Below are 14,023 nucleotides of genomic sequence, written 5' to 3' on the forward strand. Positions count from 1 at the left end.
AGCAGCCCAGGTCCCTTCCACTTACCTGGGCCACACAGACACCCAAGCCTAGGACAGTTATCGTTCCTGCAACCCCAGTCCTGTTCAAGCTTGATTGGAATAATTTATGGCCAGGTTCTTTGAAAGTTAACCATATAAATAAGTACACTCAATTAAATTGTAATCTTTCATCTTAATTATTATAATTAAGTTGATGGGATGGAGAAAATTATTTTCAATCTGTTGAATTTCCTCTTTGAAAGAACGCTGTATTTGTTTAGATGAAAAGCTTTAATAAATTGCATGCAATGGAGGTTAAGGCTGAAGGCAAGCTTAAGAAGCCAAAGTGGTGGTTAAGCTCTTCTGTCTAAAAAAGAAGGAAGAGCAGAGAGGAAAGGAATGGAGAACAAAGAGCAGGGGAGGCAGAAGCAAGCAAAATGATCAATTACAGTTCACTGTGCAGTGACCCCCCTTCCTCACGACCCCCAAATGCCCAATGTGGTTATGAGGGAAACGCACAGGGAGCACACAGCAACTACCTGCAAGGGCACAAGGGGCAGGCAGGCTGCCCCTTCCATCTAGGCAAGGTGTACATCTTGGTTAGTTTAGTGTAAATATCGGAAGGCTGGACCTAATGGAAGAGCTGGGGCTGGAGGGTGCACAAACCGAGTTTGACACCAGGTTCTATACTCTCAGGTGCTATAACCTCTAGAATTACCTGAAACCCTCTGAAACGCAATTAAATTATGCACTGAAATGTAATAATATTTTAATCATTTTCTACAAAGATGAGAAACAACATAAAGTGCTTAACAGTTCTTGGCACATAGTAGGTAACTATTATATAACTGAATTAATGAGAGAAGCTGGAGATAAAATTTCAAATGGAATTTTACCTTTACGAGCTATTAGATAGAGCTGAGCTGTATACTTCAAAACACTTTCATTCAGAAACTCTGTAAAATTAGGCTCATAACTTTTAAAGTCTACATTTATTATTCACATTACAGTAGATAACACAAATGTGATGTATGTACTATGTGTGTTAATTAATGTATGTAATAAGCTGAGCTCTAAGAACAGCGCAGCTAAATCCACCACTGGGTAAGACAAAAGCCCTGATGCTATGACTTACAAGACAGTTTAGCAACCAGCTGTGTTTACATGACCCCCTCCCGCTCCCCGCTAGCAGCTTGCCAGACATGATACTAAGAGAAACCCTGGTAAATATAATTTTCTCAGTCTAATTAGATCTCCAGTAATGTTTTGGCAAGCCTGAAATCTTGGTTCCCCAGACCCCTGCCCAGCTTCTTTCCCATTCAATACCACCTCCACATAAACACTGATCACATTTCCCAAAAGCTTCCTGAAATGGGATGAAATGAATGAAAAGCTTAATGAGGATGCAGAATTCCTGATTTTATAACTTTAAATTCTTCAGGCAAGACACAACAAATATTTATATGTAATTCTTTCAGGGAATAGTGGATTTGAAATTGACATTCTGATCTCACTTCTTCCTTGAATTCTCTGCTGTAGGACATGTGAAAGCTGAACTGTATTACAATAAAAGTGAGAGTATATTCATACTGTATACATGAAAGACATCTGAAATTTTGAAATATTTAACCATGACGTTCAATGGAGAAAATTCCTGGGCAAGGGGACTGTGTTGCCTCAGAATTTCAATGAGAAGTGAACTGAATCCCGCCTTTATTCTCCACCTCACAGGCATTCCATTTCTAATCCTAACTACAAGTAGCACTCCAAAACCCCATCAGTCAGTACACATTCTTACCAGACCACAGAATTTTCACTTACCCTATTTACATCAGCCATTAATGAAAAGATTGTGTAACTGGAAGGACTACACACCAGTGCTAGGGTTGGTAAGCCAGTCTCTGCTCTAACCAGCACCATCCAGTAGAACTTTCTGCAATTATGGAAATGCTCTATATCTGTGCTGCCCATTGGCCACACGTGGCTACTGAGCATTTAAAATGGGAACCGTGTGACTGAGAAATTGAATTTTTAATCTCATTTAATTTTAATATTAATAGCCATACATGGGACTCTGGCTACCCCACTGGGCAACAGAACCCATTGCATTTGTCACAGTGCTACACCTAGGTTTGTCCCATTCGCATGACAATGTAGAAACCCTTGAGGCAATTCCACCACCAATCCACCACCTCTCAACTCTAAGGATGTACAAGTGAGAAATATAGGGCCTCGTATATTTTCAAATACCTGGATTTCCAGTCTCTCCAGGTTCTCCTTTTTGCCCTGGTCCAGATGAACAACAATCACAGCAATTCAAGAAGAAATCAGCCGTGTCAAGAGTGAGGTTTTCAGAGGGGAAGAGGGTGGCAGCACCAAAGACAGAATTGAAAGCTGAGGGGTCAGGGGTTGGTTCTGCCATTTCAGCTGCTCCTGTGAAGGGAGTTTCTTCTTCTTCTGGAGGTTGGCCACTGGATGGCTTTGGACCCTTTGGCATCTCTTTTCCCTCAGACTTCTTCGTGAATTTGGTATATGGTGTGGTCTTTACTATTGTGTCCACACCAGCAACAGCCAAGATAATTAAAATGGCACAAAACCAAGAAAATATCCACATATTTGAGGCTGGAAGAAAGATATAATGGGAATATATACATATATTACAAACTAAAAGACAAAGTGATATAGATATATTCTTATATGAGAGGAATATATATACATATATGAACCATAAGAATGAACAGTATGCATAATACTAAATGATTTTTATACATTTCATATGTAAATGTATGCTTGATTCACAACGGAATATTTTATTTACTTAAAGTATTTATTGTAAGGAACATTTTGCTTCAATACTCCTTTCTGGTTGTTTTCCCAGTGTTACATGTACTAAAATATTGTTCTCAATCGTTAAAATTATCTTGCCAAAAAGCAAACATGATCTATAATAAATGCAACATGACTTAATAGCTCATATACCCTGTGGAAAACAAATATGAATAAAATCATGACTGACTTCACCCAGATTTATAGGAATCAAATACATCTGTATTAGAGGGAGATGAAAAATATTGAGCTGAATTGTTTATTTCAGCAAACTCAATTATTTCAAGAAAAAATACTGGTAAAAGAGTCCTTAAATCTACTCAGGATAATGGTCTTGTTATGAGAACAATCTTTTAGAATCTGTTGTAATAAATAGAGAGAGAGAATAAAAAATCATAAATTTAAATATGTGTTATGTCTTCAGATTCTTCACATGCCATTTAACTCTCCAATTCTTTGCTTTATAATTTAAGGGTTTTTCTGCAAACTCACATTTATCTTTGTATTATTTTAATGGGCCAAATAGTGGTTATTCTTATTAAGGCTTTTATCACTGTTCAAGGGGATATAAGGTTCCTGATGAAATGAAATTTTGAGAGTTCATAATATTCCATTCCCCAGAAACTCCCAGTAGTCCAGTGGCTGCTAACAGATAGCCAGGGTTAGAAATGCATGACTTCTGATTGGAAAAGGAAGGAGTGTTTAAGATAAACAGTAAAGAGAAAAGAGAATGGAATAAGGATAGTAACAATACCTACTATTTATAGAATCCCTACAAAGAGTAGGTGCCTTATATTCATCAATCCAATCTGTTCTCAAAACAGCTCTGCCAGGTAGACAACACTCACACTCACCTTCACAGATGAGGAAAGAGGCACCAGGTGGTTACATACCTTGTTCAAGATCACACAACCCACAAGTTATTAAGTCAGAACTTAAATCCACGTCTGAATAATATCAAAGTCTCAACCATAGGACCTTCAAGAAGGCAGGGAAGTAAGATGTGGAGATCAACTTCCTCCCCACAAATACATCAAAAATACATCTACATGTGGAACAACTCCTACAGAACACCTACCGAATGCTGGCAGAAGCCCTCAGACTTCCCAAAAGGCAAGAAAATCCCCATGAATCTGGCCGTGGGGCTGACAGGGTCTTGGTGCTCTGGCCGGGTGCCAAGCCTGTGCCTCTGAGGTGGGAGAGCCGAGTTCAGGACACTTTTCCACCAGAGACATCCTGGCCCCAGGTAATATCAATTGGTAAGAGCTCTCCCAGAGATCTCCATCTCAACACTAACACCCAGTTCCACTCAACGATCAGCAAGCTCAAGTGCTGGAAACCCCACGCCAAACAACTAGCAACACAACCCCACCCATTAGCACAGAGGCTGCCTAAAATCATACTAAGTTCACAGACACCCCAAAACACACAATTGGATGCAGTCCTGCCCACCAGAAAATTCCAGCCTCATCCACAAGAACACAGGCATTACTCCCCTCCACCAGGAAGCCTACACAAATCACTGAACCAACCTTACCCACTGGAGCAGACACGAAAAACAATGGGAACTATGAACCTGCAGCCTACGAAAAGGAGGCCCCAAATGCAGTAACTTAAGCAAAATGAGAAGACAGAGAAATACACAACAGATAAAGGAGCAAGGTAAAAACCCACTAGACCAAAAAAAATGATGAGGAAATACGCAGTCTACTTGCAAAAGAGTTCAGAGTAATGATAGTAAAGATGATCCAAAATCTTAGAAATAGAATGGAGAAAATACAGGAAACATTTAACAAGGACCTAGAAGAACTAAAGAGCAAACAAACAATTATGAGCAACAAAATAAATGAAATTAAAAATTCTCCAGAAGAAATCAATAGCAGAATAACTGAGGCAGAAGAACAGATAAGTGACCTGGAAAATAACATAGTGGAAATAACTACCACAGAGCAGAAAAAAGAATGAAAAGAACTGAGGACAGTCTCAGAGACCTCTGGGGCAACATTAAACTCACCAGCATTCGAATTATAGGGGTCCCAGAGGAAGAAAAGGAAAAGAAAGGGACTGAGAAAATATTTGAAGAAATTATAGTTGAAAACTTCCCTAATATGGGAAAGGAAATAGTAAATCAAGTCCAGGAAGTGCAGAGAGTCCCATACAGGATAAATCCAAGGAGAAACACACCAAGGCACATATTAATCAAACTATCAAAAATTAAATACAAAGAAAAAATATTAAAAGCAGCAAGGGAAAAGCAACAAATAACATACAAAGGAATCCCCAAAAAGTTAACAGCTGATCTTTCAGCAGAAACTCTGCAAGCCAGAAGTGAGTGGCAGGATATACTTACAGTGATGAAAGGGAAAAACCTACAACGAAGATTACGCTACACAACAAGGATCTCATTCCAATTCGACAGAGAAATTAAAACCTTTACAAACAAGCAAAAGTTAAGAAAATTCATCACCACGAAACCACCTTTACAACAAATGCTAAAGGAACTTCTGTAGGCAGGAAACACAAGAGAAGGAAAAGACCTACAATAACAAACACAAAAAAATTAAGAAAATGGTAATAGGAACATACGTATTGATAATTACCTTAAATGTAAATGGATTAAATGCTCCAACCAAAAAACAGACACTGGCTGAATGGATACAAGAACAACACCCATATAAATGGTGTCTACAAGAGACCCATTTCAGACCCGCTTCAGACACATACAGACTGAAAGTGAGGGGGTGGAAAAAGATATTCCATGAAAATGGAAATCAAAAGAAAGCTGGAGTAGCAATACTCGTATCAGACAAAATAGACTTTAAAATAAAGACTATTAGAAGAGACAAAGAAGGACACTACACAATGATCAAGGGATCAATCCAAGAAGATATAAAAATTGTAACTATTTACGCACCCAACATAGGAGCACCTCAATACATAAGGCAAATGCTAACAGCCATAAAAGGGGAAATTGACAGTAACACAATAATACTAGGGGACTTTAACACCTACTTTCACCAATGGACAGAAAAAGCAAAATGCAAATAAATAAGAAAACACAAGCTTTAAATGATACATTAAACAAGATGGACTTAATTGATATTTATAAGACATTCCATCCAAAAACAACAGAATACACTTTCTTCTCAAGTGTTCACGGAACATTCTCCAGGACAGACCACATCTTGGGTCACAAATCAAGCCTTGGTAAATTTAAGAAAGTTGAAATCATATCAAGTATCTTTTCTGATCACAACGCTATGAGACTAGTTATCAATTACAGGAAAAAAACTGTAAAACATACAAACACATGGAGGCTAAAAAATACACTACTAAAAAACCAAGAGATCACTGAAGAAATCAAAGAGGAAATCAAAAAATACCAAGAAACAAATGACAGTGAAAACACAACGACCCAAAACCTATGCAATGCAGCAAAAGTAGTTCTAAGAGGGAAGTTTACAGCAATACAATCCTACCTCAAGAAACAAGAAACATCTCAAATAAACAACCTAACCTTACACCTAACAATTAGAGAAAGAAGAACAAAAAAACCCCAAAGTTAGCAGAAGGAAAGAAATCATAAAGATCAAATCAGAAATAAATGAAAAAGAAATGAAGGAAATGATAGCCAAGATCAATAAAACTAAAATCTGGTTCTTTGAGAAGATAAACAAAATTGATAAACCATTAGCCAGACTCATCAAGAAAAACAGGGAGAAGACTCATATCAACAGGATTAGAAATGAAAAAGGAGAAGTAACAACTGACACTGAAGAAATACAAAGGATCATGAGAGATTACTACAAGCAACTATATGCCAATAAAATGGACAACCTGGAAGAAATGGACAAATTCTTAAAAAACACAACCTTCCAAGACTGAACCAGGAAGAAATAGAAAATATAAACAGACTAATCACAAGCACTAAAATTTCAACTGTTATTAAAAATCTTCGAACAAACAAAAGCCCAGGACCACATGGCTTCAGAGATGAATTCTGGCAAACATTTAGACAAGAGCTAACACCTATCCTTCTCAAACTCTTCCAAAATATAGCAGAGGGTGGAACACTCCCAAACTCATTCTATGAGGCCACCATCACCCTGATACCAAAACCAGACAAAGATGTTTCAAAAACAGAAAACTACAGGCCAATATCATGGTTGAACATAGATGCAAAAATCCTTACCAAAATACTAGAAAACAGAATCCTGCAGCACATGAGAAGGATCATACACCATGATCAACTGGGGTTTACCCTAGGAATTCAAGGATTCTTCAGTATAGGCAAATCAATAAATGTGATAAACCATATTAACAAACTGAAGGAGAAAAACCATATGATCATCTCAATAGATGTAGAAAAAGCTTTTGACAAAATTCAACACCCATTTATGATAAAAACTCTCCTGAATGTAGGCATAGATGGAACTTGCTTCAACATAATAAAGGCCATATATGACAAACCCAAAGCCAACATCATTCTCAATGGTGAAAAACTGAAACCATTTCCACTAAGGTCAGGAACAAGACAAGGTTACCCATTCTCACCTCTATTATTCAACATAGTTTTGGAAGTTTTAGCCACAGAAATCAGAGGAGAGAAAGAAATAAAAGGAATCCAAATCGGAAAAGAAGAAGTAAAGCTGTCACTGTTTGCAGATGACATGATACTATACATACAGAATCCTAAAGATGTTACCAGAAAACTATGAGAGCTAATCAATGAATCTGGTAAAGTAGCAGGATACAAAATTAATACACAGAAATCTCTGGCATTCCTATACACTAATGATGAAAAAACTGAAAGTGAAATCAAGAAAACACTCTCATTTACCATTGCAACAAGAAGAATAAAATATCTAGGAATAAACCTACCTAAGGAGACAAAACACCTGTATGCAGAAAACTATAAGACACTGCTGAAAGAAATTAAAGATGATACAAACAGATGGAGAGACATACCATGTTCTTGGATTGGAAGGATCAACATTGTGAAAATGGCTATTCTACCCAAAGCAATCTACAGATTCAATGCAATCCCTATCAAACTACCAATGGCATTTTTCACAGAACAGGAACAAAAAATTTCACAATTTGTATGGAAACATAAAAGACTCCAAATAGCCAAAGCAATCTTGAGAAAGAAAAACGGAGTTGGAGGAATCAGGCTCCCTGACTTCAGACTATACTACAAAGCTACAGCAATCAAGACAGTATTGTATTGGCACAAAAACAGAAATATAGATCAATGGAACAGGATAGGAAGCCCAGAGATAAACCCATGCTCATATGGTCACCATATCTTTGATAAAGGAGGCTAGAGTATACAATGGAGAAAAGACAGCCTCTTCAATAAGTGGTGTTGGGAAAACTGGATAGCTACATGTAAAAGAATGAAATAAGAACACTCCCTAACACCATATACAAAAATAAACTCAAAATGGATTAAAGACCGAAATGTAAGGCCAGACACTATAAAACTCTTAGAGGAAAACATAGGCAGAACACTCTATGACATATATCACAGTAAGATCCTTTTTGACCCACCTCCTAGATAAACGGAAATAAAAGCAAAAATAAACAAATGGGACCTAATGAAACTTAAAAGCTTTTGTACAGCAAAGGAAGCCATAAACAAGACAAAAAGACAACCCTCAGAATGGGAGAAAATATGCGCAAACAAAGCAACTGACAAAGGATTAATCTCCAAAATATACAAGCAGCTCATGCAGCTCAATATCAACAAAACAAACAACCCAATCCAAAAATGGGCAGAAGACCTAAATAGATATTTCTCCAAAGAAGATATACAGAATGCCAACAAACACATGAGAGGATGTTCAGCATCATTAATCACTAGAGAAATGCAGATCAAAACTACAATGAGATATCACCTCACACCAGTCAGAATAGTCATCATCAAAAAATCTATAAGCAATAAATGCTGTAGAGGGTGCAGAGAAAAGGGAATCCCTTTGCACTGTTGGTGGGAATGTAAATTGATACAGCCACTATGGAGAACAGTATGGAGGTTCCTTAAAAAACCAAAAATAGAACTACCATATGACCCAGCAATCCCACTATTGGGCATATACCCTGAGAAAATCATAATTCAAAAAGAGTCATGTACCACAATGTTCATTGTAGCTCTATTTACAATAGCCACGACATGGAAACAACCTGAGTGTCCAACGACAGAAGAATGGATAAAGAAGATGTGGCACATATATACAATGGAATATTACTGTCATAAAAAGAAATGAAATTGAGCAATTTGTAGTGAGGTGGATGGACCTAGAGTCTGTCATACAGAGTGAAGTAAGTGAGAAAGAGAAAAACAAATACTGTATGATAACACATATATATGGAATCTAAAAAAAAAGTGGTTCTGAAGAACCTAGGGGCAGGACAGGAATAAAGACACAGATGTAGAGAATGGACTTGAGGACACGGGAAAGGGGAAGGGTAAGCTGGGACGAAGTGAGAGAGTGGCATGGACATATACACACTACCAAATATAAAATAGATAGCTAGTGGAAAGCAGCTGCATAGCACAGGGAGATCAGCTCGGTGTTTTGTGACCACCTAGACGGGTGGAATAGGGAGGGTGGGAGGGAGACGCAAGAAAGGGGGGGATATGGGGATATATGTATCTGTATAGCTGATTCATTTTGTTACACAGCAGCAACTAACACAACAATGTAAAGCAATTATACTCCAATAAAGATGTCAAAAAAATAATTAAGAAGGAAAAAAATTATAAAATAAACAGCCTCAACCCTTTCCCACAAATCATGTGACATTTATAAGGGTGAGATTAAAGAATAATAAATCCAAGTGTAGGATCAATGAAACAGCTATGGAGGAGACAGATATAAATCAAAGCAGATGAGAAGGGACAAAGGATGCTGCATTTCCAAAACACTATAAAGATCCAAAAGTGCTAATCTTCCTTCAAGCTGTCTTTGCTACCATATTCATCCATTCAACCAATATTAACTGAGTACTGACAGTATTACAAGCAGTGAGAAATTATATGTGGTAACATACAGTAATACAGAATAAGCCATGGCCTGTGCCCTCTGGGAGTTGACAATCTAGTAGGAAAGATGAGAAACAACAAAGGCAAAGAGGAAAGTGTGAAGGGCAGATGACAATAATGCATCTCTCCAAATACAGATCCCACAGCCCCACTCCCCCCATCTCTGCAACACTGAGCACATAAACAAGGCTCCTGTGCATCAGTAAGCTAAATCCAGCCCCAGCCAAAACCAGACAACACAAATATTCAGTTTAGATATAAAATAATTCAACTTTCATTAGTTCATACAATTGCATTCAATGAAACATTCATTTGTTCAACAAACATTTACCTAAGCATCGAAGAAGTGTCAGGTCCTGTGCTGGGTCATACAATATATAGACAAATAAATTGAGCCCCATCCCTAAGGATCTTGTCTGCAGTAAACATTCAAATATGGCAAATATCCAAAGTGCAAAGTATGCAAAGTGGAATATTGGTAACTTTTAATTTTCTTACCACTTTACTATAAAAATAATTTGAGCTTACAAAATGCTGAGTGTTAATGCTCTAAGGCATTGTTTATGTTCTCTTAAACAAAATGAGGTTATATGGGGAAAAAACAGGGTTTTTATTCCTTACTAAAACATATCTGTATTATTCTTCTAGGCACACAAAGTATTTTTGATCCCAAAAACATGGTGTGATAGCCCCTTGGTAAACCAGTCATGAGGTGGCAAATAAGAGATAGCTATTGGGATGGGGAAGGGAAAGGAACTAACACTGAGATCATGACAGACATTTTCTAAGCACTTTGTAATTATTATTACAATTACCTCACACATGAACCATGCAAGGTAAGGTTTACTATGCCCACATAACGGATTATAAAACTGAGGCACGGAGAGGTTAAGTAGCCTGCCCCAGATCACAGTATTAGTAAGCAGTGGAGCTGGGATTAAAACCTAAATCCATCTGACTCCAAAGTCATCCCATGTGCTCCCCACTGTGCTGTGCTGCCTGGGGATTAGTGAGTGATCAGAGAAGCTGCAGAACGAACTGAGTTAGGCCCTTCAAGGAGCTCAGCCTGAGGCCCTTCAGTGGAAGAAAGTGGGACAAGAAACGGGAACCTAATGGGAGACATGAGGAAGAGGAAAGATAAGAAGTCTGGCTCTGACCGTGGAACATATTAGTGTGGGGCAAAGTTACAGAAGGGAACACAGCCCATCTGACAAGAGGCTAAAGGACCACAGAAAGGAATGAGCAGAACCAAGTAATATTGTGAAGGTGCTCAGTGTTCCTATTGGAGGGTGTGACTTGTCCTCATAAATGTCTTCCTTGCGTTGTAGCTTCCTGCTTCCCAATTTAAATACAGATATTAAAGGATAATGTAGTCAGTACCTTAAGACTATGATGAAGCTCCCCAAGAACTTGGAGATGAAGCCCTTTTTAAAACAGTAGAGCAATAGTTGATAGCAACCTGATTGATGGCGTTTATATATTATTTCTTTTCATTTGGATTTTTTCATGTTTGTGTAAAAACACAAAAACTTAGCCAAACAAAACCTCCACAATGAGTCAAGCAAGTAAGGGTTTTTGACCAAATTTTAAGTCACTAAAACAATAAGACATGACTCAAATGCTAACTCTGAAGTTTAACACAGGTATAAATCTTAACAGAGGGGTTAGAAGTAAAGATCTAAAAGGAGATTGAGGTCCCCAATAAACCTAAATACAGTAAAAGCCCTTTTACTCCTCCTGAAGTTTGCCTGGACTGTAGGCATTTCAAGAGCAGAAAGTTAGGTCTCTTTTGTTTCTGTGTTCCCAGTGTCTAGCATAATATGTATCTCATAAATGTTTGCTAAAATGAAATGAAGTAAATGTAGTAGATTGCATTATTGTCTCCAATTTTCCACCCTTCCCTGTACTCACACTCTTTGATGTATGAGTTTTGCACTGTCTCCCACAAAAGAAATGATGTCTATACTCCAGCCCCTTGACTTTGAGTTCAGCAATGTGACTTTGGCCAGTAGAATGAGGTGGAAGTGACAGGATACCATTTCCAAGCCTAGGTCTCAAGAGGCCTTATGTGCTTCCACTTGCTCTTGCACTTTGGCCATTGCCGTGAGGTGGATATGCATGGCCGACCTTGCTTGTCACAGAAGGAGGATGAGAGACACATGGAGCAGAGCTTCCCCAGGTAAGCTGCCCCAGCCCAACTCAATCTAGATGAAAGTCCACAACTGATCCACAGATGTGAGTGAGCCCAGGTGAGACCAGTTGAGGCCAATCTAGATCAGACGACCCTCACTGATCCCACAGACATGTTCCAGTCATCTATTGCTGTGTAACAAAGTACCTCCAACTCACTGACTTAAAATAACCATTTTACCATAGCTCATAATGTCATGGGTCAGGAATTTGGGTCTAGATTATTTAGGTTGATTCTTCTGTTCCAGGAGGCATCAACTAAGGTCACTCAGCAGTATTCAGCTGGTGCATGGGCTAGTCTGGAGAGACTTCACTACAAATCCAATGCCTTGATAAAAATGGGGGAAAAAAAGCTGAGCTCATCAATCACAATCATCTCCCTAGCACGTTAGTCTCAGGATTGTCAAATTTCTTCAATCAGACCTCAGAGTTCCCAAAGAGAGTGTTCTAAGAACATGGAAGCTACCAGTCTACTTAGGCTGTACCTGAGAAGTGGCACAGCAACACTTTTATTGAATTCTATTAGTTACAGAAGTCACAGAGGCCAGCCAGACTCTAAGGGAAGGGCCATAGACCCTATCTCTTAATGGAAGAAGAGACAAGTAATCTTTGGCCATCTTGAATCCACCGCAGACACTCAAACTATAATTTGTAAGCCATGGAGTGAGTTTGGGAAAGTTTAGGCAGCAAAAGATATTACCAATAGTTCCAGCCTCTAGCCTAACACTATATTTGCTACCATTGAGACAAAAATGACTAAGCAGCCTCCAGGCAGCACCATCTTTCCCTTTCCCAGCAGCAGGTATCCTATGTACTCCTCCCCCTTGTCAATCAACCCCCATAGTCTTGGACGTTGCCCCCGTTGAAAGTTCTTAAGCAGAAGCTGGGCCACGTTTTGTTGAGATGTTACTATAAAGAAACTTGAAGACTCTTCAACCTTGAATGCCCTGTCTAACCTTAGATACTATGATGTGGTTTTATAACAGTAGACATTTTATCAATATATGAAAATGAGTTAATACCATAAAATTGCATTCTAAATACAGGAGGCATTACATTCCTTCTAATGGTGTACTCTTTCTTCTCTCTCATTAAGTTAGTGCCCATGCTTGGGAGGATGTTCTTTAAAGATTCATTAGTTTTTTTCCCCAAAATAAGTGAGGTATTTACACCAACTTAATAATGTATATTTGTAAGATGACTGGAAAATTTTATGTTGAGGCTAAGGCCATGGATTATAAATAAATTTAATAACTGACTAGCAAGTAATATAGTAAAAGGACTAAAAGCCATTGGCTTTGTAGACAGTGAGTCCTGAGTACAAGATTCAGATCTTCTATTTACGAGTTGTTTGGGAGCAAGATATTGTACCTCTCAAAGTCTTAGTTCCTTTTTTTTTTTTTTTTTTTTTTTTTGCGGTATGCGGGCCTCTCACTGTTGTGGCCTCTTCCGTTGCGGAGCACAGGCTCCGGACGCGCAGGCTCAGCGGCCATGGCTCACGGACCCAGCTGCTCCGTGGCATGTGGGATCTTCCCGGACCGGGGCACGAACCCGTGTCCCCTGCATCGGCAGGCGGACTCTCAACCACTGTGCCACCAGGGAAGCCCTAGTTCCTTATTTTTTTAATAGAGATAATAATAGTAGAGACATATTTTACGGTTGTGAAACTTAATGATGTAATGCATGTAAAGCTCTTAACACAGTGCACCTGGTGGTTACTGTTGGCTATTATTTTTAGTGAGGATTAGAGCTAATGAAGTTAGCCAGAAATAGTATTTTAAAGCAGTGACAAGTATTTCCTATTCTCATATTGTACCAGATTGGCATTTGGCCCCATTTCCATCCCTTTATATGCTCTCTCCTTTATCTCAGGAACTCAAAGCCTGAGAACTACTTGTCCCAGAATCTCTTGCCATCAGGGCTCCAGTTCAGTTTCTGCCAGTGAGAAACAGTTGCATGGGATGTGGAAGACAGAAAGGA

General features: G+C 38.6%; 1 protein-coding gene across 3 annotated transcripts in view; it reads right to left on the reverse strand.

Moving 5' to 3' along the window:
• The window catches only part of OTOL1 (otolin 1), a 64,690-nt gene that overhangs the window by 14,488 nt on the left and 36,179 nt on the right, over positions 1 to 14,023 (reverse strand). For all 3 annotated transcript variants that reach the window (XM_029213825.1, XM_029213824.1, XM_029213826.1), the window contains one exon: positions 2,230 to 2,601. In XM_029213825.1, the coding sequence (XP_029069658.1) occupies positions 2,230 to 2,601 (372 nt within the window). The remainder of the gene's footprint in view (positions 1 to 2,229; positions 2,602 to 14,023) is intronic.

Source organism: Monodon monoceros, unplaced genomic scaffold (genome assembly GCF_005190385.1).
Source record: "Monodon monoceros isolate NGI ecotype Baffin Bay Population unplaced genomic scaffold, NGI_Narwhal_1 Super_Scaffold_11, whole genome shotgun sequence".
In the NCBI taxonomy this organism is placed as follows: domain Eukaryota; kingdom Metazoa; phylum Chordata; class Mammalia; order Artiodactyla; family Monodontidae; genus Monodon; species Monodon monoceros.